The sequence below is a fragment of the Xiphophorus hellerii genome, chromosome 23, assembly GCF_003331165.1.
Source record: "Xiphophorus hellerii strain 12219 chromosome 23, Xiphophorus_hellerii-4.1, whole genome shotgun sequence".
Classification (NCBI taxonomy): Eukaryota; Metazoa; Chordata; class Actinopteri; order Cyprinodontiformes; family Poeciliidae; genus Xiphophorus; species Xiphophorus hellerii.
In genome coordinates, this window is record NC_045694.1 from 22,028,255 (window position 1) to 22,052,738 (window position 24,484).

General features: G+C 39.2%; 1 protein-coding gene across 2 annotated transcripts; it reads left to right on the forward strand.

The window, feature by feature from the left end:
- Window positions 1-166: 166 nt before the first annotated feature.
- tspan17 (tetraspanin 17) lies at window positions 167-22,166 on the forward strand. 2 transcript variants are annotated; one of them, XM_032554575.1, is made up of 8 exons: window positions 167-721; window positions 9,666-9,716; window positions 11,979-12,125; window positions 12,863-13,033; window positions 13,459-13,584; window positions 14,795-14,842; window positions 16,098-16,214; window positions 17,547-22,166. In XM_032554575.1, the coding sequence occupies exons 1-8, from the start codon at window positions 635-637 to the stop codon at window positions 17,610-17,612; spliced, it is 813 nt and encodes a 270-aa protein (XP_032410466.1). In that variant the 5' UTR covers window positions 167-634; the 3' UTR covers window positions 17,613-22,166. The 2 variants fall into 2 exon arrangements, with proteins under 2 accessions (XP_032410466.1, XP_032410467.1); XM_032554576.1 differs by having other exon boundaries at window positions 167-483.
- The last annotated feature ends 2,318 nt before the right edge of the window (window positions 22,167-24,484 follow it).

Sequence of the window (24,484 nt, forward strand, 5' to 3'; positions counted from 1 at the left end):
CCCTGGTCAATACAATGCTGCTATATTAGATTATGAGCCAGAAGAACATTTTGTCTCAATTCAGTGAGAAAAAACCTTCATTGACGACACAAGAGGCCGCTCTTGAGGTGAAAAGGGCCACAAGACAAACACAGTGGGTTTTTGTCGTTTGACAGCAAGGGCTTGCTTCCCTGGGAAAAAAAAAAAAGAAAACAAAGATGAAGGCTCTTATTAGCGGCGATGGAATAGATGAGATAACATTAGGGAGGTCGAGCTGAGACGTTACCTGCTTTAACACTGTCTCTGGGTGTTTTTTTTAGAAATAAAAAGCCTTTTTTTCCCCGTTGAATGTCAGGGGAACTGCAGATGGATGTCTGTGCCTTAGTTAGGTTGTTGTTGTTAGCCGCTAACGCTAACTGTAGAAGTTGAGAGCTAGCTGGCCTAGCAAGTAGGAGAACGATAACAAGTGACTTATGTTTGATTTGGCTTGCCCAGTGGACCCCGGTGAGTAAATTGTGTTTCGTCCAGCTAATGGAGACAACAAACCTCAATGGGAGTAGTTCGGGAACTGCGGCTTTAGCTGAGCTTTCGAAGTACCTATCTCTGTAGGTTACTTTAGCTTCCCAGATAGCCGCCGTTACTATTCCTCGGAAGAATGAGCAGAAAACACCGTCATTTAAAGGGAGCAGAAGTCAGCTGCTGCGTTAAATACTTCTTATTTGGATTTAACATTATATTCTGGGTAAGTTCAATGAGTTTTTGGCGTTTACTTTCACTTTATCAGCATTAAGTGCTTCTGGATTGAGAAAAAAAAAAGTTATATCAATGTAAAGCTACCTCAACTTAACGACCGTTGGTGTTGAACAAATGTTTTTTCATGTTTGATTTGTATTATTATTTTTTTTTTGTATTCATTCATTTATTCTATATTTTAAAGCATTTAATTTGTCTTTTAATCCAGTTACTGTTCTGATTTGTCTAATTAATGATTTCTTACATAACCGATAAGCTACAGATCTTGGTTGTTCTGATACAGGTGGAACCATTTTAAACCAAGTTTAATACAATGACAATAAAACGGCTTAAAACTTTTAAGATAAACCCAGTAACGTTGTTATAGCTTATTTAGCACATTCTGTGTTTTTACTCACTACTTTTTCTATCCTGAGCGTATTTTCATTTATGTGACCAAGTGAATGACTAATGTAAATGAACTCTTCAAAATGTTTCCCATTTATGAAAGGAAGAGCTTGGTAATTTGTTTGAATTTGAATTTTCCTTGTTTCATGTAGGTTAATAAAAAGTAATATCTTAAAGTAAAGTTAGCTTGTTAGTCTTACCTCTTGTTTTGTTGGTTGAAGTTTGTTTTATACATGTTTTTTATCTAATAAGTGGCTGATTTTGCCTGTAAGAACATGTATTTGTGTAGTTTAATACAAAACGGATTGCTGCCAAGTTGCTGGTACAACCAGTTGAACTAGCAACCTGGCAGCAATCCGTTTTGCCTTCGGAGCTGCATGAAAAATTCATTGCAAACTCAACAAGGTGTCAGAAACATTCTTCTGAGATTTTGGTATGAGATGATGGCATCACATACTTTCTGCAAGTTTATTGGCTGCACATTTGTAATACTAACCTCTCATTCTGCTACATCCTAAAGTTTCTTTATTGAATTGTCATCTGGTGACTTTGCAGGCCATTGGAGTACATTGAGCTCATTGTCATGTTCAGTGTACCAGTTTGCATAGAGTTGGAGTTGGTTGTGTTGTCTTGCATGGAATGGCTGTGAAATATCCGTAAAATAGAAATAAGAAGATGGGTTTTGTGGGTTTAAAGGGATGGACAGTGTCAACAACAAAATTAACCTGGGCTGCGGCTCTTAAACAAACAATTTGTACTAAGGTGCCCCAACATTCATCGGACCATGCAATATTTTTCCACTCTTGTTATTGTTCACTGTGGAAAGTGCAGCCACAGTGTCCTGTCTTTAGATGATGGCAGTTGCAGCCAGTACGGTTTTCTGGTGCTTCAGAGATTGACGTGTTCAGAGACGGTATTCGGGATGCCTTTATTGTAAGCAGTAGTTGTTTGAACCACTGTTGCATTTTTGTAATGCTGAATCAGTCTGCCAGCCTTCTGACATTTGACGTCAGTAAGACATTTTTGTTGCCTCAACTGTTGGTCACTAGATAATTTTTCTTATTTAGACAATTCTCTGTAAACTCGAGATGGTTGTATGTAAATTTTAAAAAATCCAACACATCAGCAGCTTTTGAAATACTCAAACCAGCCCGCCCAGCACCAACAAAGTTATTGCATCCTCCGTCTGCCTTATTTTGATTCATGGTTTGATCATTTGCAAGTTATCTTCACTGTGTCTAGATGCCTAAACCTTCTGAGTTGATTGGTGGAGTTGATATTTAACAAGCAATTGAAGAGGTGTACCTAATAAAGTGGCTTGAGAATTTCTCTTTTGATCAGCCACTAATCTTGTAACACATCAGCTTGTATTTACTGTGATTGTTCTGATTTAGTTTTTACAGTTTCCCCTAGCAGAGGCAGTATAGCGGTTTAGAAGGTCTTAGATCAATATGTCGTACAATACCAATGTTTTTAAAAATAAATAAGCTAATTAACTGAGTATTTGTTTCTGATTGCTTAATATATTTCTTAGTGTTGTTACTACCAATCTGAGTGATGGGACTTACGAACACGTCCACCATCTTTATCCCTCTCGATCGTGAAAAGTTTCTCTGTTTAGGTTGACTCATCACTCCCTTCCTCACTCCCCCCCTGCATCGCCTCCGTGCAGCTTGGTGTGGTATAATGTCTCTGGGTGAAGTAATGGTGTGTCTGTCTGCCCTGGAGGGTCTTCCCACACGCAGTTGTAAAGAAAAGGCCACACGGCCTGAATGCTACACAGCTCTGCTCTTTTCAAACATCTCTTTTAAAGTCTCCGCAGCCATAGTGTTCAGGCTTTGCTTGACAGCATTGTTTTTCTGCATTCGCAAACCCTCGAATTCACAAAGAGGGGATGGTAAGAACAAAGACCAGCTTGAAAGGGAGGCACTGGTGGTGTGTGAGGCTCTTGTTTTCATCCATTATGCATATGTTCTAATTGACTCATTAAATATATGGAACACAGATGCTCTCTTCCTGTTTGTCATCGCCTACCCTCACCTCAAGACCTTAAGAACTGAGGAATTTTGACACACTTGCATTACGTAAAACTGAGGTAATATGAACTAGATAAACATCCCATGAGCCGAAGTCTTGCGTAGAAAAAAAGTGTGCGAATACGCAGTGATTTGCCTGAAATAAAAATGCTTTGTAATTCAATTGGATTGGGGATTCAAGTGGAAAATATTGAGTCAGAGGGCTGTGGTGTTGTGTTTGACTCATATTGTGTTCTTTCAGTTTGACACTGAGGCCAAGGCAACAGGCTCGTATCTGCGCTTTGTGTGAAACTATGGAACAAGTTCCAGCTCGCTGGCTGTTTCCGTTGATAATAACAAGAAGATGTTTCCCACTTGTACGTGAGCTGCAGAGCCGGATTTTGATAGACAGACTCGTGCATTGCTCAAATAGATAGAGACGGGGGTTATTCTTCTTAAATCAGTCCATTTGTTTTTCTCATAGCAATCTTGTCAAGCTTGAAAACACTGCCTAAATTGAGAGAGAATGATTGTAAGGCCATAAGTACTCTGCTGGGTTCACGCTAGTGCTGCTTTTCTCAGTGAATTTTCTCCTCTCCCCCTCTCCTCTTGCTTGCCCGAGACAGCCAGACATTCACGCCGGAAAACAACACACCTTCTCTCGTCCCTTGAATAGATGCATTCCTCACATCTATTTAATTAATCACATTTTCTGCCTGAGCTGCTGAAATGTGTGGAAGCTCTGCATGCTGTAATTAAGAGCTTGTTAAGCTGTAACCAAGTTACCGAATTGGTTGGATGCAGAGTGCCATTAGGCAGCTCCACAGCTCCACATTGTGTGTTCACAGTTGATGCCACAGTGCGCATCGGATGATCTCCCGCAGGTGGAAGGCTATCGAGGGACACGTGTGAATGCATTTGTTTGGGAACAAACCCGTCAAGACCAATTTGGAGCTGAATATGTTAGCCCTTGGTATTAACATTTACCTGAGCTGAACCAGTCACAAGTGGACTCTTTGGAGCAGGATTTAATTCAAGATACTTTGCGTATCTGTACAGCCTCATCACATTACAACTACATATTGAAATATTTTGTCGCTTGATGAACTTTCAAGTGTGTGATGTGGGTACCAAAAGCACAAGTGGTTTTATAAATAAACAGCGAGGGTGAGGTGCTGGGTTAGTTCTCCACCACACGTAGAGCTTTGCGTTTGTGATCAAAGAAGTTCAGGTTTAGTCGACATGTTAGTTGTATCCCTAAACTGAAACATCGGCTTTCAGCAATAGCTTCCTGTTTGCCAGAATTTGGAGGGTGAAATGAATTGTGCTTTGTTCCCCAGTCGTCTTGATGGGGGTGATTGTTCACTAATGTTTTCTAGCAACTATGAAGTCTTCACCGGACAGCTGTATTTATTTTGTATTTAAATTAAGTGCAAATGGGGTATAATTACAAATTACATGGAATTTATTTAGGGGTAACAAGTTAAACATGGCTGGATGCAAATCCACACCAAACAATATTGGGTCTACATATTAAATTATTTCCTTAGAAAATCTAACTAAAATACTTCAAGGATTGTGGTTGTAATGAGACCAACTGTAAAAATATACATGTATATCAAAGGTGTGAATACTTTTGCCAAAAACTGTATCAACTCCAGTTTTAGAGATTGCTTTCTATTTATTAGTTGTGGCGCTAGAGCAAGAATTGAACAAATCTCTCATGTACTAAATCTTGCATAATACAGTGTTACTCAGGTTAGTATCAGTTTCTCATAGTATCAAGCTTGTACATTGTGATCTCTACAAGTCGCACAGTGTGTACCAACTGTTACATGACAGCAATTTTTAGCAAAACTTAAGATATAAATCTTTATAAAAAAGCTTTTTCTGTTCAGAGAAGTTTTAACTTTAATCTGACATTTGACTTCTTTTATATAGACATGCTATGGTTAAAAAACAAGACAAAAAAACTTTACAAATATTTAAGCGCATTTTATTGAGTCAGACAAGTCATTTAGATAAGTGTGCGTTTCAAAGAGGTTGGAGACATGTCTTTCAGTCGGTTGAGGTAAAAGATGATTTTGCTCAAGGAGGAATCTTTTCATGTGTTGAGAATCTCTGTCCTCATGGAAAACAAGCTTCTGACACTAGCATTAGTCAGAACTTTCTGGAAATGATCCGTAAGCCTTAATAAGAAAGCTGTTACAAAAACATCTTGTTCCAGGGTTTATTTGTTCTGTGATAAAGTACAAAGGTACAGTGATAAAAACAGAATGACAAAGGAGATCCGAATTACCTACAGCAGAGTTTAAGGATAAATATTCAAAGACTGAGTCTTATTTTTAAATGGATTAGAAAAACTGCTTTTCCTGCTTGCATTCATTTCCAAACTGTTAAGAGGTGATTGGAAAAGACTGTCATAACAATCAATAAGGAGAACTGTTGCCTTCCAGTAGCATTAGTGCTGTGGTGTCTTAGTCGTTCTGACCTAAATTCAACCTTAGGGGCTCACATTACACTCTGGGAAACTTTGATAAAAGGAAGTAATGTGGGCAATGCTCAAAAGCAGGTTCAGATTGCTTTCATTTGTTCCATTCATTTGAAATCCTTTCAATCCCAACCTTTTTGTGCCACGAGGTAAGTTTAATTTGCAGATAGGGCTTGAAAAGCACTGAATGTTGCCACTTGCATATAACTAGAACTGGCTACTGGGATCGTGAGGGTGTATTAAGATCTGTCCTTATAACACAAGTTTTGTTGAGACATGATTCGAGCAAACACCATTTTGGTTTTAATTCTGTTAAAACCTCTGTCCACTTTGAAAGTGGTTCTCAAAGTGTGCTTGTTAACTATGTAATTGATCAAAATTCAGAAAAAGGGGACACCTTAAAAGGTGTTTTATGCAGTTCTTCCCATTGAAGAGAATAATATCACTTGTCGACTGGGGAGGTCTACGAGAAACACAAAAACTAGTCACAATGAAGGACTGAATATATCCTCAAGAGTTAACATTAGAGTAATTTGTGCTAAATCTGCATGACTGAAAAGGTGACAATACTAATGCCTGCCTAAAATTTGGCTTTCTAACTTGCATGTCATAATTCTGCAGAACTTGCTCTAGTGCCACGGGTAGGGTGAGGTGATATTATTATCTTCACAATGTTGTTTTTTTTTTTTTTCTTTTCATGCTTTTGTTGTGATTTATGCAAACTTGGGAGGAAAACAAAACAATACAAAACAGCTTTGATTATGATTAGCTTCATTCCTGTTTGAGTATTTTTACCTGATAAGATGGAGCACAATCTAAGACGTGTGTTCATAATCTACTGGATGGACTTTGCTCCATTGCCCTGCAAATTTGTTGAAATTTTTTTTTCTGTTTTTATGGCCTGAGCATTTTGTTTTGCCTACCTGTCTTATCATTTTCTAAACTAAGACTCACCCTTTTTTTTTGTCTTGCAACTGCAAAGCATCTCTGTGAAACCACAGTTGTAGTTGAGCTGCACAATGTATAGAATTACAATTGTCATCACAATATCAGTTTGACCGCCTGAGCACTATATTCATCGGACTCCATATTGCAAGTGCTATGCATAAATGCACTGCATATTGGTAACTACTTGCCTGGTCAGTTGGTCAGAAAAATGTGGGTCTCTCATCTCCAATAATTATCACAACTTTCTGCTATAGCATCGCAGTTACTTATTTTCCTGAGTTTGTGCTGCCCTAATGCTAAATATGTTAATTATCCTGTGAGTGAAGGAATTTGAACAGGTGGATCTGAGCAGGGCTGAAACAAGGAGACAAGCAACCAGTAAGAAGTGAAGCTCTATGAGAAATCCCCTTAGAGATACAGGAAGAACATGCAGAAACCACACAGAAAGGCTGTATCAGACAGTTTTGTTTCCTCCTCTGGCTTCAACCTGTTTCTTTTTTTTTTTTTTTTTTCGAATCCCAAGTAAACCTTAGAGGTTTTTTTTTTAACTATTATCCAACTTATACTGAGTAAAACGGCATCTGTCTTTTTTAACCTCTTAAGTCAAACAAGGTTAAGTGTGAGTTGGTGCTATGTGATGAGCGTTTTGTGTTGCTTTCCCTGTCACAGTCTGACTTAAACTAGCTGCAGGTCGCCACGTGTTAAAAACAGTAAAGCCTCTGATCTGTCAATCTAATCCCTGCTACCTGGTGTCTGCCTGCGGATCCTGGCTCTTTCTGGCTGTCACTTTCTCTCTAAATACAGCTCCGCCATACCCTTCACCAGAACTGTTACACAAGAACCACATCCACCCAACCATGCTTCTACTGTGGCTGTCATTTTTAACATTGCAATCGCTTTTTGTTGTTTTAACCCAATAAGTCGGCGTCAGTTTTTTTTTACTCTGTTCAATAAACTTCAAGGTAGTTTAACACAATTTAAGTCTGCCTATGTGTTACATATTTGGCTATAATTGTGCTGAAAAATACTTCAGATATTTTTGAAGTATTTTTCTGAAAAAAAATATCCATAAATTAAATTTGTATAGATCATGGTATACAACCAAATACACCTAAATATTGGGAGGACATTTTTACTATAAAAAGCAAGGATTTGCTTTAACATGGCTGAGACTTTAATATCAAATTAACCTTTCTTGGCTTTAGCAACGACAGGATTTGTGTAAGATATCCAAACTGTGATTGTTTTTACAGTTTCTCAATTGTAATGCAAAACTCTTCTTCTGTTTTGTTAACATTTATTCAGCAGTGGTCTTGTAATATTAATGTATATCTTAAGCTGAACTGTGGGAAATGGTGAAAGCATAGTCTGCTCATGCAGCAAATAACCCCCCAAAAACCCACAGAGCTCATTCTGGTTTTAAACAAACGAACTATAAACTGAAACTTAGATACCAAATGTTTCGCCTGTAGCTTACACTAACTTAAATCGATTTAGTGCAAAAGTCTGACAATCAGCAGCCAGTTTGCACATTGCGACATCTTGGAGTCTTGAAGGAGTCTTACTTGCTGACCTAACTCGTCTTCACTGGTTATACAAGTACGGTAGATGTGGCTTTCTGAGTCATCATGCACACACACAGCAGTCCAGCCCCAGACACAACTATTGACGATTTAAGAAGGAAGACTCAAGAAAAACCTTATGTAACACATACATATTGGTGTTCCAGATTAATCAAGGAGTTATTTGGTAAAATGTCTGATAACTACTGCCTTGCAGAAGCAATAAATCTGCTCTGTATGAATGCTGTTCTGTGGCCACTCGGCAGTTGAGTGGAAAAAAAACACAAGTATTTACTGTGACATCTGCTTTGCATACTCTGTAAACAGGTTTAATGTTTGTCTAAATTTGACAGTTAGCATAAAGTGGTAAAGTAAGTTTTGAGTTTCTTTTGCCGCTTTCTTTCAAATGTTGGCGGAGCAGCACTCCAAGGTTTTTGCTTAACAGTCAAGTGATCAAGCTTTAAAGTAGATACTCACAGAGCCTTAAAGCTTCGGGGAGGGGAGGAAACCCTGCAGTTGCAATGATTCCCTCTTCTAACAAGAGACGTAAAGCACCTTAAAATCACTTTTTCAGACATGAGACACGCAGCGTTTATGGCTTTATTTGTTAAAGCGGTGGCATTCAATCATTCAGACATGGCTCACTTTGGCTCCGGTCTGACAGGCCTGTTAAAGTGATGGAGAGAGCCACAGTGCCGGTGCAATATTTGTCACTCTTGCAATATTGAAACGCATAACAAAGGAAGCCTATCGCTAAAAGTCGCTAAAATCATAGGTTTGTTTTTCACAGCGACCTCCATCAGCATCGTTCACATAGGCAGAGCGAGCGTGTGGGTGGATGTGTAAAACATGCAACTATAGTTTTGTTTCGTGCATTTGGCTCAGTGTATTGTAAAAGTAAACCAAAGTTAGTTTTGTAACGAAAAATACTTATTTTGCCCTCAAAGCAGTTTTTATCTTATTCAAGTTTAAGTTCAGACTTGTATTCAGGACTGCGAAGCTACACAATGACTCACAGCTGATAAGAAAACGCTATGGAAAAACACTAGAGGGGTTCATGAAATAGGATAATGACATGTTTGGTTGCAATGGCATTTCCCCCCCCAGTTTTTTCTTTATAATCTGTACATAATGTATTTGCAAATTTTAGGATGATGTTGATCATTTCAAACCAGACAATTCTTCCAATTACTTCTTACTGCCTTGATAGCAGAAAATATGAGTTTGCAAAGCTGTGTTGGGAGGGAGCGACATGAATAAATCTGCTTTAACATAGTTAAAAAGTGCTGAAGGCAGTTGTTCTGTCCGCTTCCCTTACCTTAGAGACATGCCTGTAAATTACACCAATCCCACAACAGACCTGATAAACGAGTGTTTTATGAAACTCTTCCCAACTGAATTACTGTACATAATGCCTTGCATTTATTTCTAGTCAAATCTGATTCATGCATTCTTAATTGTTATATGTTTAGGATGTTTTTTTTTTCCTCTCTCACAGTGGAGCTGTCTTCTGTCTGCTTTGTTTTACAGTTGCTAGGAGCTGCATTCTTGGGTATAGGCCTGTGGGCATGGGCGGAGAAGGTATGTATAAACATACGCTCGCAAATGCAAACTGTAAGCGAGCAAAATTATCACCACAGCATAACTAAAATTCCTCAAGATTCTGCATGCTGTGGATATGATTTGCTGCTGTGTTGAGGCTCAGATGCAATATTGTATAAAATGTATATATGGGCAGATTATCTGAAGATTTTTATCTTACTTATCTTCATGTAGTCTTAGAAACTGGTTATCTGGTTCTGCATCCCTGATTTCAGCATTTAGTTTTTCATTCAATGCCTAGGAAATTTGAGCTAGGAAAAGGGAAAAGAAGGAATTAAAATAACACTGATTTGACTCAAAGATGTCAGAAGTTGAAAACATGTTGTCTGAATGTCCACCAAAGGAAAACCACGTATTTGAACATTTGTTGTTTTCTGTGCACAGAGTAAAGAACACAGAGGTCATCTTTTACCATTAACCTTTAATGAGCAGTGAGTTGTGGCAACTTGCAAAACTTCTTCCAATTGAGTTAACAGTCACTTTGCTCTTTAATTAGCAAGAAATTATACCAGTGTGCTCTGTAAATGCTGCAACAGCGTGGCCGTGTGTACCGATTAGCAATGTGTGGCCATGAACTGTGTGCAAATAGCTCTGCACTGGAGGACCTTTGTGGAGCAGTGTGAATAATTTATAGGGATTAGGTTGCATGATGAATTGCACAGGCTGAAAAGGCCTAATGGTGAATCTGAGTCTGAGTGACTAAGGTGATTAGTTTCAAGCTCAGTTCTTGGAGCCTGACACATTATTGTTTAAGGCTGTGTGCTATAGCTCTAATGAAGGCAGTTCATTCTGCCACAAGTGATATAAAAAACATAAGAAAGCAGTATTGCCTGTTTCATATACCATTTCCTTTACCCAGTACATATTAACTTGACAGTATAGGATTTCATTTGTATTATTTCTTTTGTTGTATTTCATAGAATGTGCTTTTTTCTCTTTGTAGACTGTGGCAAAGAAAGCAAACAGTGGGTGTTTTCGTTTACATTTAATTTCAGTGGCTCCCTACTTTGACATCCGACCTTAAAATAAAGCAACATGTAATTTTCTTCAGTATAAATAGGCACACTGTGGTGGCAATGGTGTGTGAGATAGCAAAAATATTCAAAACTGTTTTAAAATCATAACCTCAGAAGATTTTTAACTTGATTTATGTGAAGTACATGCAAAGTTTAAGATTTTAAACACACTTGCAAGTTGCTTAGGCTAACTCAAAAACTGTAATCAATTTAAAAGATTTAAAAAAATCACAGTGAAGGGCACACTTGCTACATAAATTTTATTGCCAAAGGAAAGAGAGGAAAATAAAGCGGTGCGTGTCTGCACAAGAGAATATAACAGCAATGAAATGGAGACTGTGTGCATGTGTCGATAGTTTTTACAACCCACATTTATTGGGCTTATTATCTGACTCTACATGTTTGGCTGCGACTTGGTTAGCTTAGTGTGCTCTGTTTTGATGAGTCGTCAACAATTTGCTCAAGTTTGTTGGGGTTCCCGTTAGTTGTCCATCCCCGACGGCTTTATAAACTAAGCTACGTGCCTATGGTGTACTGAGTGCTGAGCACACAGACAGGAAGTTAAAACACCAAATACAATCTCTGTTTTACACCTGTTTGCATCAGCATCATCACAGTGAGGAAAGGGTTTCCTGTTGCAGCAAAATCTCTGTGAATGACAGTAACCAATGATTCTGTCACTGTAGTAGCACCTAATAGCTTTGTCACTCTAAACTCTAAGTAAAGGTGTAGCTGTTGCAAACTTTAAATAAATGTCCCTAACGCAGACACCCATGTTTAATCACCTGAAGGAGAAGAGCGAGGGCTTTAGTTTGGCATATAGCCTGGTGTTCTGCAAAAATAAAATGCGATTTCTGCAGTGGCGACACCATGAAACAGAATAAAAATCTGTTCTAAGTCGAGAAGGAGCTTTAACCACATACCTTTGCAGGTGCAGCGGCTTGTCTGTTTCTTTCATATTTTAAATTAATACACAATCCTTGGCTTTGTGACTGTTTCTATGTATATCGCTCATTATGAAGAGGAGATGCACAGAAGAGAATCACAATCCTTGAACATGTTTCTAGCCTTTTGTGTGTTTTATTAACAGTGCAGAACGTCAACTTCACTTAAAAAATTTATAGCTATGCAGACTTTTATCAAGGTTATACATTATCACTGTGGTGATGGAGGAAATTTGTATTTTTTCGAGTTTTTGCTCACTTTTGTCTTTTCTTTCCCTCAGGGCGTGCTGTCAAATCTGTCGTCGATCACCGACCTCGGGGGCTTTGACCCCGTGTGGCTCTTCATGGTGGTGGGAGGAGTCATGTTCATCCTGGGCTTCGCCGGCTGCATCGGAGCGCTCCGAGAGAACACCCTCCTGCTTAAATTTGTAAGCTGTTTCTCTGCTTCTGAAGCTCAGACACCATTTGAACCAGTTGACACCTCCCCCTCTTTAGATGTGTGGTTCGCACCAGTGCCGAGGCTGGGTAGCAGGTGTCACTTTGACTCACAGGAGGCCAAATGCTCAGAGTTGGTTACACATCATAAATATGTTATAAATTCTGATCCATGAAAAAAAAAAAAAAAGAAAAGCATTAAGAAATGAGAAAGAAACGAGTCTCATTTTCCACTGCAAGATTTTTTTTCTGGGCATTTTCTTGGCTTTTTATCTTTTATATTGAAGACCATCGCATCACCATTAAGGTGGTTTATTTGGGGTTGGCTGTGTTGATAACAGCATGTGACTGACTGAGACAAATTTGCCTCATTGCTGGCTGCGATTCTGAGCATCTACTAACTCCAGCAGATGTCCATTAGCAGCAATAAGTCAGGCGTCAGACTGAGGAGCTAATGTGGCTTTTGTGCATTTATCATCAGCCCCGTCTCTTGCATTTACTGTAAATGGATAATGTAACGGCACCTGAGGGACTGCAGGCTTTGTTGCCGCACTCTTGCTTGTCACATCAGTTCAGGCGCCACATAAAAGATGCTGGAACGTCAAAGCTTTCCTGCTCATTTGTTTTAAAACACCGTCAAAGCAAAATTTGTGCATTTTTATTCGACGCGTTTATTCTTGTGTGATGTGACGCACGTATTGTTTTCTGTGTCCTGTCCTCTCCTCTCCAGTTTTCCGTGTTCCTCGGCTTGATCTTCTTCCTGGAGCTGACTGCGGGGATCCTCGCCTTTGTCTTCAAGGACTGGATCAAAGACCAGTTAAACTTTTTCATCAATAATAACATCAAGGCTTATCGCGATGACATCGACTTGCAGAATCTAATTGACTTTACCCAGGAATATGTGAGTCCTGCCTCACCTGCTGTCTAAAATTCATGTGAAAACCTGTCTACATCCCTCAGGCATTACTCATCTGCATGTTGTAAGCATAAATTTCCTCTTGTGAAACCTTGCTTTACATTTTAAAAGCGACTCTAGATCAGACTTAGCAGTGAGGGCATTTTTGGAGAAAATCTCATAATTATTATTATTGTAATTCCTTCTAATCGCTATCCAATTACAAGAATGACAAATTTTGGATAATTGGTTCTTATGTGTAAACTCCAAGCTCTGTCATGAGGTATTGTAAGAGAGATTAGATCTGTGGTTGATTCATGGAGTTTGATGTAGTCCCCACCCGCCCTAGTAAGCTGCCTTTCTAACTGAGCTGGAGAGCTTAGATCAGAAAAAGGGAGTTTATTCAGAGCCTGTTGTTTCTGCTCTCTCAGTGGCTGTGCTGTGGAGCTCATGGGCCTGACGACTGGAACCAGAACATCTACTTCAACTGCACTGACAGGAATCCCAGCAGAGAACGCTGTGGAGTCCCTTTCTCCTGTTGTATCAAAAATCCTGCTGTGAGTCATTCATTATCACCACAAAATAAATAAATGGATGGATGGATGCATGCATGCTGTGTTTGATGACATCAGGCATCTGTGAAGAAAATGCTCTTGTGTCAATTAGGGCACCCTCCAATAAAAATGTTCAGAGACTTGTAAGCGCCATTTTGCAGCATACTTTAAAAATTAAGTCTCATTTAAGGGTTGGACAAATACTTCTGTTTTGAGCTCTCCTGTTATGATTATTCAGAGCCAAACCAATATTTCACAAATAACAGAATAAAAAGATGCAGATTGTTCAATGAAGAGCTATTGCGCCAAGACTGGTAAACACCGAGATGCAACATCTTTCTCCAGTCGTTACCTATCTGTTGAAAGCTGAAGCGCTTTGTACAGAACCAACAATGTGGTTCTTCCACAGATAAAAGTGGAAAGATCCCTCTTTATCCCACTCCAAAGACCAATTCCTGCATCGGAGTGTGCAATTATTTGTCAAATCTACAGATAAGACTAGGTTGCTATAAATGCAGGTGCAAAGTTTATAATTTGTGCTCAAATGTTACAAAAAGGTATGTAAGTTTCTTATCACCTGAAAAAATATGGGAACTTGGATATCAGCAGAAACTCCCTCCTAAATTACTTAAATACCAAAAAAATCAAATGTGGGTGTTTGGGAATACTTCCCTGTATAAAAGCTTTCAGCTGACAAAAATGTTGAATAGTGTGCTGAATAATGTGCATAGCAAATACTTTAAATATACAGCTAGTTTTACCAGGTGTTTCTCCTTTGTTTTACTTAAGTCTGTATATCAAACGCAGAGATGACATTTTAAATCAGACACTAATTATCTCCGTATGTTAGCAGCAATGGTAATAACTGTTGCTTTCCAGTTTTATTTAAAACCAATTAGCTCATGATCAAGAACATTTGTATTATTGTTATTATTATTATTTATTTTGTGTGGAAACCGTGGAGTTTTTGTGTTTTTACTCAAGTTTGTCATATTTTGAAGATCTTATTCCAGCTAATTGCTAGTTAGATCAATATCTGGAGCAAAAAGCCTTGATCAAGACATACCTAATAAACACTTTCAAAGTCATTTGTTGCTCGTTCTGCTTTGTCAAACTTAGCAAAGATCCAAACGTTTGAGTAAAAAACAACAATGCAATATCAAAATTACTAAAATAAATCCTTTTTGTGCTTTTTTCCCACCAATTTCTCTAGGAGGATATCATCAATACACAGTGTGGTTATGACGTTCGACTTCAAGGGGTTCGTATCTCGCCTGCTCTCTGTATTCTTAACAATGATTTAAACTTGTCTAACTTGACCAACTAATTAAAGGTAGTCAATTCAGGTGTTATGTTATGTGCTTTCAAGAAGAAAGATAAGGATTGTCAATATTTTTGAGTCAAAAATATAGATTTGTACATATGAAAAAAAAAAAAGCAGGCCTAGCAGATGGAGAGAATATAAAGGTTTTATAATCACACAGATTCTCATGCATGCTCCATGCTTTTAATAACAGATTGTTCTTCTAACAGGGATAATTAGGCTCCAGTTTTAGCTTAAAGAGCAGCCTAACTCCACTCTGTAATTGGCCACTCTGTGGGTTATGCCAGTCCATTCCCTTTCCCACCATGTGTGGGTGTGGTGGTTACAACTCACTGCAGTGCAGTCAGAAAGATCGCTGTTGCTAGGCAAACTGCAGCACAGAGTTGGTAGGGATTCATTTTTTTTCCGTTTCTCCTGTGCTGACCAGTGAAACTATCAGGGATGTGCACAGAGTTCCTGTGCAGCTTGCCTCAGGAAAGCGCAGGGCGGCCAACGAGGAAGAGCAGGAAACATGCGGAGGACGGGGAAAGAAGAAAGGCAGAGAGCCGAAATAGCTTCACAGGCAGAATAACATTGTGTTTCCTGCTTTTCCATTGGTAGCCAGGAGCGTCTTTTGACTCCTCATTGGTTGAGAGCTAGCTTTTGGGTTTTGCAAGCGAACAAAGAGTTTGCCTAGTTGACTTGACAAAGTCACAAAGGAAGCTTTGTCTGGAGGCGCCTATTCTTACCCCCCTTTTTGGTGTCATGGCAGCAGTAAATTACACCTTGAGCTTTCTCTCTCTAAATGTAAATCATGGGCTGAATGTGATGACACAGACAACCATCTGTCCGGTATCAGGGAAAAGGCTCCCACTGTTTGCTCATTCCGGGCAGGGCCATCAGCAGGCGTGTGTGTGTGTGTGTGTGTGCGGGCGTGCGCATGTGTGTACACTGGCTTCATATTCTCCAAACTGTCCTAGCTATGTGGAAATCATTAAGTATGACTCAGCTCTCATGCTGTGGCATTACATCTTAAACAGTGAAGGCATCATTGGGCAAAATGCTTCCTGTGTTTGTTTGGAGCAGCTGTTAGTCAGAGTTCAGATGTTTAAATAAATCTGACTCCACTAGTTAAAAAATGTTAGTGCAGAGTTTTATGTTATACTTATTTTTAGTGTTTTTTTTTTCTTCTTTTTTTTTTTTGAATAAAAAGGACATTGACCGGCAGAAATACATCTACACCAAGGGCTGTGTGGGACAGTTTGAGAAGTGGCTTCAGGACAACCTGATTGTTGTCGCTGGGATCTTTGTTGGCACTGCACTTTTACAGGTAATGTCTCACTGTTTCCCCTTAAACATTCATTGTAGGTGGCCACTGTATTTTTCTGAATTCTGTTTGGTTTTGTTTTGTTTAAACTCTAGCTAAATGCATTGTGATTTTGTGTCATTACTGCCGCTTAGTGGTGAGAGTATGTTGTATCAGGCCTCTGCAGTACAAGCAGTCGTAACCCCAATCCCATAGAGTTGGGAAGTTGTATCCCATAGCACCTCAATACATTAGAATATCATTATGAAGCCAATTTGCTTAATCATGCAATTCACAAAGTAAAACTTATACATCATATACATTCATTACACAGCGTGATATATTTCGATATTTTTTTTTCTATTAATTTAGATAATCATCATTTGAAGATAATGGAAACCAAAAATCCAATTTCGCCAAAAATATAATATTAATAGAAAAATCTGGATCTTTAATCCAGGCATGTCATCCTACCATTTAATGTATAATATATGTACTTAAATATTTTGAGCCCCTTTCGCATGAATTACTTTTTGCAGCAGCGTTGCATAGAGGTAATCAACCTGGGGCTCTGCTGAGGTCTAATAGAAACATTCAGCTTGTCTGCAGTGTCGATTTCAGTGTCTCTGATTTTTCTCTGGACAATACCCCATAGAGTCTCAATGGGATTTTGGTCAGGCTAGTTAGCTGGCATCAGTCAAAATCATACCATAGTCATTTAAAAGAAGGACCCAGACTTAAGCTGAAAATGTCTCAAATGTCCTAGTAGATGGCTACACTGTCTTGAGACTTGATAAAACCAGTGGACCAACTCCTCCCAAATCCTCACTGAATGGACTTCAAACTACTTGGATTCTGTGCTTCTCCACTCTTCCTCAAGACTGTGTGGCAATAATTTACAAGTAAAATATAAAAGTTATGCAAAAGTAAAAGGGCACGTAGTGTTACTGAGCAAAGGTCCTGTGCTTTTTCTCCTTCGCCCAGGTTAGCTTGTTCTGACATCGTCTTTGGTTCAGGAATGATTTAGCACAAGGAACGCAACACTTTTATTCCCTTCTTCTTAACTTCCTTTAAAAATAATTGGATACAGTATTCTGTGTACAATCAGCTTCTTCATAAATGACCCTTTGTGGCTGACCCTACTCATGCCGAGTGTCTATGACTGTCAGCTGGGGGTCTGTCAGTTTTTCTACGGATGTGCTAAATCGAATTGCTGATAAATTCACTTCTCGAATACATTTTCAGTTGATTAAAGTTCACCTTTTATCACACTGTTCCAGCTGTTTTTAGTATTGAAGTTGTGACTTGCAACCAAATGTGTCCTGTGGCTTCCCCCCCCCCCCCCCCCCCCCCCAGATTTTTGGCATCTGCCTCGCTCAAAACCTGGTAAGTGATGTCAAAGCTGTTAAAGCCAACTGGTGACACGAGCCCCGCACCGCATGCCCCGGCCAGGTCATCGCAGCACACTTGGTACCGTCCAGATGTGGATGGAGAGCCAACATTCTTGCATACAGACAAAAACAACAAGTTCCTTTTCCTGTTCATCAGTGACACTTGATATGAGGAAAGAAAATATACAATGCAAACCAAACCTCACAACTTTTAACCCAAATGTCCAAAAAGAAGACGGAGTTGCCTACTTGAGAGATGATTTTTATTATTTTTCTTTTTTATTATTATTATTATTGTCTGATTTTGTTTCTTGGACAAATGTATTTATGTACAAAGACCCTCTGTCAGCTGGGAAGCCATGGATGGAAGTAAGGTGACAAAATCAATAAACTGAGGAAAGCTGACAGGTCCTTTTACAGGTCAAGCATCAAAGACTGTTTTTATTTTTTTATGCATTCATCTCCACATCTTGTTTTAGAAAATGGCGGTCAAACTTCTGGCCAGCCTGTGTACTCATGGGGGGGGCCATGTGTATGTCATTTCCTCCCTTCTCTGTGCAACTTTTAAGTGGTATTGATACAGTTATATTCTATTTTCAAATGTAAAAAAAAAAAGTGCCATTATGTTCCTGTTTTTGTTTCCTATAGTAAATTTCTCCTGTCTGCTCCATAATACCTCAGGACCTGGCTGAAGATATGTTCTTTCCGCTGAAGATAGATGCAGTAAAACAGGGATAGTTCTTTGGGAGTCACCTTGTTTGCACCATAGCGATTGTATCATTAGTTGATTCTCTGATGGATGTTTATTTTATTACAGAGTTGCTTGGTGTGGTCAGTGCCATATAAGGAAAGGGGTTTAATGCTAGCAATTGCTGGTTATATCTGAGCATTCCTTTGGGACGTGGGATTGCTGGTTTGGGGCCTTTTGTTCTCGACTTATTTGACCACTTTTGTCTTATAATCTGTCCTTTGCATTAATATCTGTTGTTTAAAGATGTCCTTTATTTGTGCTTTCTTTTGTGTCCACTTACAGATAGATGCTTATATTTCTAAGTCATTGTTTGATTTTATTCTATTTTTTTAATGGGGCACCGACTGCAAAACCGCTTCTGTCTGTTGGTGTTACCAGTCGTAATGGAGACCAAATAATTTCAGCTGTCCACGAGAGATTTCCTCTGGAATGCAAATACCATTTTAGATAGAATGTGAATTTATTGTCTCTTTCTGTTGAAAGTGCCAGTTGAACTGAGAGATCAGAGAAAGATTAAACATTGAAATTTGCTTTTATCTTTAACTGAATTGTTGTGTCTTTTTGTCTGAATTAAATTTAATGTAGAATAGTTAATACATGCTGTTCTCACTTTAACATGAATGCTGCTTTAACTTTTACTAGCTCAGTAACGCTGTAACCCAGAGAGGAAGAGAAAGAGAGATCTCACGCAGTGGATTTGGAAAGTATTTTGTCATTTCTAGATGCTTCCTCTGTTTCTTGTTTGTGAAAAGATGATTGGCTCTTACGACTTTGCTTTGCATATTTTGCCATCCTGTCATGATCACAGTTTCGGTTCTAACCAGGTCAGCGTATAATTGTGTCCTTTATTCACAGTGTTTTAACTATTGTCTCTGGTTGTAACGGTGTCATTCTGATGCGTGACAAACAGGATCTAAGAGGGCTGGATACATACACACTTTGCATTTTGAATGCTATGCACACACGCCCGAAAGATGAGAGGCATTCGTATTCTGTGAACACAACCCCAAAACTTTCCCGCTCCACTGAGTCCGTCTGTAGAATAAATATCTTAGCACCTTCTGATCGCCTGCTGCGTGTACCTGTCACATGTTGCTTTCGCCCACATGCTACCTTACTTCAAAACGCCACCCGATCAGAGCACGTCGGTTTCGCAGCCTGCCGCGCTGATGTATTTTTAAACAGCGGAGAGAAAACTGGAAAGACGAGAACAAAACATTTTTTTGGAATCGGATGTCACAGATCCTCGACTGGGACATCGACGCACCTTAACGACTCCTCTCAGTTCAAACTGATGTTGTCTTTGGTGTAATCAGTGATAAAGGTCTGCAGTGTTCTGTGAGGAAGCATAAGTCGATACATTCAAAGTGCATATTTTTACACATTGCCTTATTTGTCTTTCTTAAAACATTATATAATCATTTCTGGGAATGTTATTTTTAAGTTGTGTTCAGGCTTGTTGCTCAGGACAGATATATTCATTTCTACATAGAGAAATATGGAAAAAGGAAAAGAAAATACAAAACAAGCATAGGCGAAGTAAAGTCTGCAGTTCAAACCTGAATCTATAAAGTCAAGGTTCATATGGGGGTTTTATCCAGTCAGAGCAGGAGCGAGGAGATCTAACACTCCATCACTCAGAGAAGCTGTCTCTGGGGAGGCGTTTGTTATAATTCACATGTCATGGATGAAAGAAAAGTTGAAATACTCAGTTGGTATCTGCAGACATATGGTAAGCCCTTAGTTGGGCTTACTCTAGAGAAAATTAAATGATGCTCTGATAATTAGTTAACCTAAGTTTGTTTGGTTATCGTTTGGAGAAACGTACCAACAGAGGACACATTTTTTCCTCAAACTTTATGCTCACAAACAACACCTGCAGCTTCTTAAGTGGACTGGCTGTTGACTCCTTGGTCAACCCATCTGTCTTAACAATGGGAAAGAGGTTAACAGTTTCCTTTTTATTCAACATCCCAGCTGGTTCATAATGATGTGACACAGTGTTTCCATCAGAGAAAGATTTTTTTGGTGGGTGAGGAAACAAAAGTACTTTCTGTATCTGTTTTTTACATCACTAATAATTGATCACACATCCATTCGACACATTCCATTTCAAAAGCAATGATTCATTTGGTAATTACCCTGAGAGATTTCCAGGTATGCTGCTAACACTTTGTTATAATTCATATGTGGAGGTGCATATTCTATTTAGAGGAGTGGCTCTTAAAGGAAAGTTTCTCAAAGTTACCTTTCTCTTTCTTCAAAAGGCCAAACTGGGGGTAAGGGGGTTGTTTCACGCTTTTAATATTTTTATAACATTTCTGGAGTGGATTTGGCCTTTAAATGTTGAGGAGCAGTCTGAAAGTAGTCTGTCCTACTCTAGATCTGGGTAGAAGGCGTTTCCTTTCTCCTTTTCTCTTACACAATCTTGATTAATTTCCCTTCACACAGATTAAGGCATCTGACACATTATTCAGCGCAAAGAGGAGCTCATCCTTCTTCCTCTTAAGTCATCCTTGATAGCACTTGGTGGCTCACACTTCTTCCACTTGCAGGAGAACTTGGTGTCTGCTGCCTTTTGAATGCTGCTGAAGGCAGACGTTAACTTTGTAGTGTCAGGTCTGCTGCACTAACAGCTCTCTTGAACAAAAAGCCCTCCTGCTCTCCTTTTTCTGGACGGATGTGCCGATCATCCACCTCCTCGGTAGTCAGGTTACTAATGCCATATTCATTTGCTGCAGCAGTCTCGGGTACAACGCATGCAGAGGGGACTTGGTGGCGCATGTTTGTTTTCAGGAGCTCTGGGTTGTTCTGCTTTTGTATTCCTCTAATGTAGCGGAAAGCATGAGAGGAGAGAGCACTGCTAATTATCCTCTGTCCTTTATCGTTATGGCCTTGCTTCGTGAAACACCTTCCTAATTTCTTCTGCCATCCCTCTGGGTAATTAAATCATTCCCAGGAGGAAACATAGGCATACCATGAATGTACGTTTTTATCAGCATGAACCTACTGCTTCATGGTCAGCTTCAAGTCTCCTTCCTGCATTGAAAAACACAAGTGAAGTTTAGGAATGCACATAAAGACCCGTGTTCAGTGAAGATTTAGCTGTTGCTCTTTTCTTTTTTTTGTTTTTGCTTCTTTTTCTTTCTGGTTTTGTTTTCCATTTTAACACATTGGCTCAGCAGGTAGAACAATGTGCAATGCTTTAAACTTCTTTAGTAAGTAACCAGTTCTGAAAATATTGTCTTTATCCCGCCCTCTGAACCCTTGTTTCTGCTTCAGTGGCGGTCGATAACGTGTGTGTTGTTTCATGTACGGAGGTGAGCCACACACACCACACATTGGCGAGTCTTACCTCACCATGTGCGCAACGCTGCCCACATCTGAAGCACAGAGAAACGGCTCAACGGATTAGTTGCCGAGCATATTAACAGCAGTACCACGGTTATTAGCGCTGACATTTCCACACCGCGACGTGACATTTGATGCGGATACGAGCATAAACAGGAATTATTAAATTGTCTGGGTTTACAGATCCGTCGCAGAGTATGGACACAGTTTGCAAACACTCAGCCACAATGAAACCACTGCAAATTTCTTCTTTTACAGCAGGACAGCAAAAAGATATTCTTTTAGTGCATTCATAAGTTTGTTTTTTTTAACTGTCTTGCTTGTGGCAGATTATTATATATGTATTGGTTTGTTCATTGTCTTCTGTACATGCCTGTTCTGAGGTGTAGCCTTGTAAAGAAATGTAAATAAAATTTTTTGGTCTATTACACTGTATTTTCTGTTACAAGGCTTCTTTCATATATTAAAGGATTTATAAGACCAGCCCTGTTTCCTTTTTTTTTACTTGCAACATAAGAAATTAAACTGATTATTGCTTATGAAGCTGAATCATCATAAGTGTTATAAACCTCCTCTGTAACCCATCCCTTGTTTACCTGGGTGGGCTGAGTGGGTTCTAGGCAGGATCTTAGCTATTCATTGCAGTCTTCTGGACAGAGTTCTGATATTTCTTCAGACATCAGCTGGAGCCACTTTTCCAGCTTAAAAAAAAGAAATATATATACAGTACAGACCAAAAGTTTGGACACACCTTCTCTTTGAATTCAATGAGAAGGTGTGTCCAAACTTTTGGTCTGTACTGTATATATATATATATTTCCTACTCTCACACAGTTGTGAACTGCTATGTGTTGATTGACACCTACCATCCTATAAAAATACTTTAAACTTTTGCAGTTTTAACGTGAATATGAACAGTTTGGCAAGAAACTGCAAGTACTTACTCTATTTCTGTGATTATGAGTTTTAGTTGATATTATGACAATTCAGCCAATAGAGGGAGACAAATCGTGACCGAGAGCTCAGATGCTGATACACCGCTGCAGTGACCTCATCTTTTAATCTCACAAGGCAGGGGAAATGCTTTTCAAAAGCTTTGTATGTGTGTGTGTGTGTGTGTGTGTGTGGGCGTGTGCACGCACTTATTATATTCCCCCCATTAGAGGCTCTTGGAGAGCGACTAGAATCCATACAAATCCATTCAGTAACCTGCTGTTACTCTTCTGCACTACAAGATTAAGATCAAACAAAAAGCGAATCAACAAAATGAATCCATATACTTCAGAGACTATTGACATTTTCCCTTGCTATTCATCTTAAAGGTAAAACAAGCCACCGCGACATGCAGAGTAATGTTGTTTCCTTGACAATTAATCAGCACGTTAATGGACACTGTTGAAGTGTTTGTGCTCTGAGTTTTAGGTGGCAAGGGAAGAGCAGGAGCCCATCATAGTCCTCCCTTTGATTCTTTTATGAAGCCAAAACAGCCAAACAGTGTTTCTGGTTGATAAATTTGCTCTGTGTGTGTGCCTTCTTTTCTTTTCTATCTGGACAGAAATCACACATCGTGCCCAGCTTCCATTATTTAATATTATTTAGGGGACACAGTTCAGAGACGGCCCTGCTGGATAGCACGCGCTGCATTTCCTCCATAAGGGAAGATTTAATTTTCAGATTGTGCCACACATCTGCAAGGCCACCCCATCATGTCTGACTACACACTAATACGGCATTTTATCACACAGCAGAGACCACACAGCGCATCTCCATCTTGCCTTAATGTACACAGTATTCCACATGTTGCATTCAGGCTCTTTCGGTTTCTTGTGACTGACTTTTAAGGCTCACACGCCAACAAATCAAACTTTTAAAGGGGCAGTATTATGTATTTTCCACTTGTTACAAAAATCTTGTGTAAATTAAACATGACAAAATTCTCCTGTAATTTGACGCCTTGAAATTGGGCCTCTGTCTCTTTAAGAAGCTTCTGCTCTTTCACACACTCTGCCTTCAGCGCATCAATACAACAGTACTTCTCATTATGCCATTTACAACCGTTCTTAGGACTGTTGCACTGTGAAGTAGTTACAGTTTCTAAATATGTGTGGACAAATGTGAGACTGTGTCATATATATTCATGTGCAGCATTAAAAGAAAACATTTGCTTGCCTCCAGCTTTAATAATGTTACATTTAGGGAGTTACTGTAGTAATCACTTCATTTTTCAAGTATCAAATCAAGTCTCATTTTAACAGCAGATGGTCTAATTCTGTGTGTAGGATTTTTTCAGTTGTGCCGACAAGTGCAACAAAAGCTTGGAATGTAGAAAAGAAACCCATTAAACACTTATCTTACTCACCTCCACTCTATGACTACAAAAAAACAGTATTTAAGCCTTCAGGGCTGATTTTCTTCTTAGCAAATACAACACAGAGATTTGTCATTGCCTTTACAGTGAATGAAATGTAGGAAACATAAAAGGAATAGTTGCATGTTGTTTTTTGGGGGGGGGGGGTTTTGCCTCTCCACCCTACTCAGTCCCATGACGTCATGGTTGGCTCTTCTTTTCCAAAAAGCATCAAGGCTTCAGAGGAATAACTGTGAGCCTCTGCTAAGTTTGGTTTAGGAGAATGTTACCAATGTCTGGATTAAAATGCTCAGATGGGTAATCGGTAACTGGTGGCTGGATGATTGCAAAAAGTTCTTGAAGCATGAAACAAAAACATGTGCATTCTGATGCCCCTGCAGTCCAGGTTTCCTAGATATTTAATCTAGGAAATGAATGACATTAATGTTTGGTT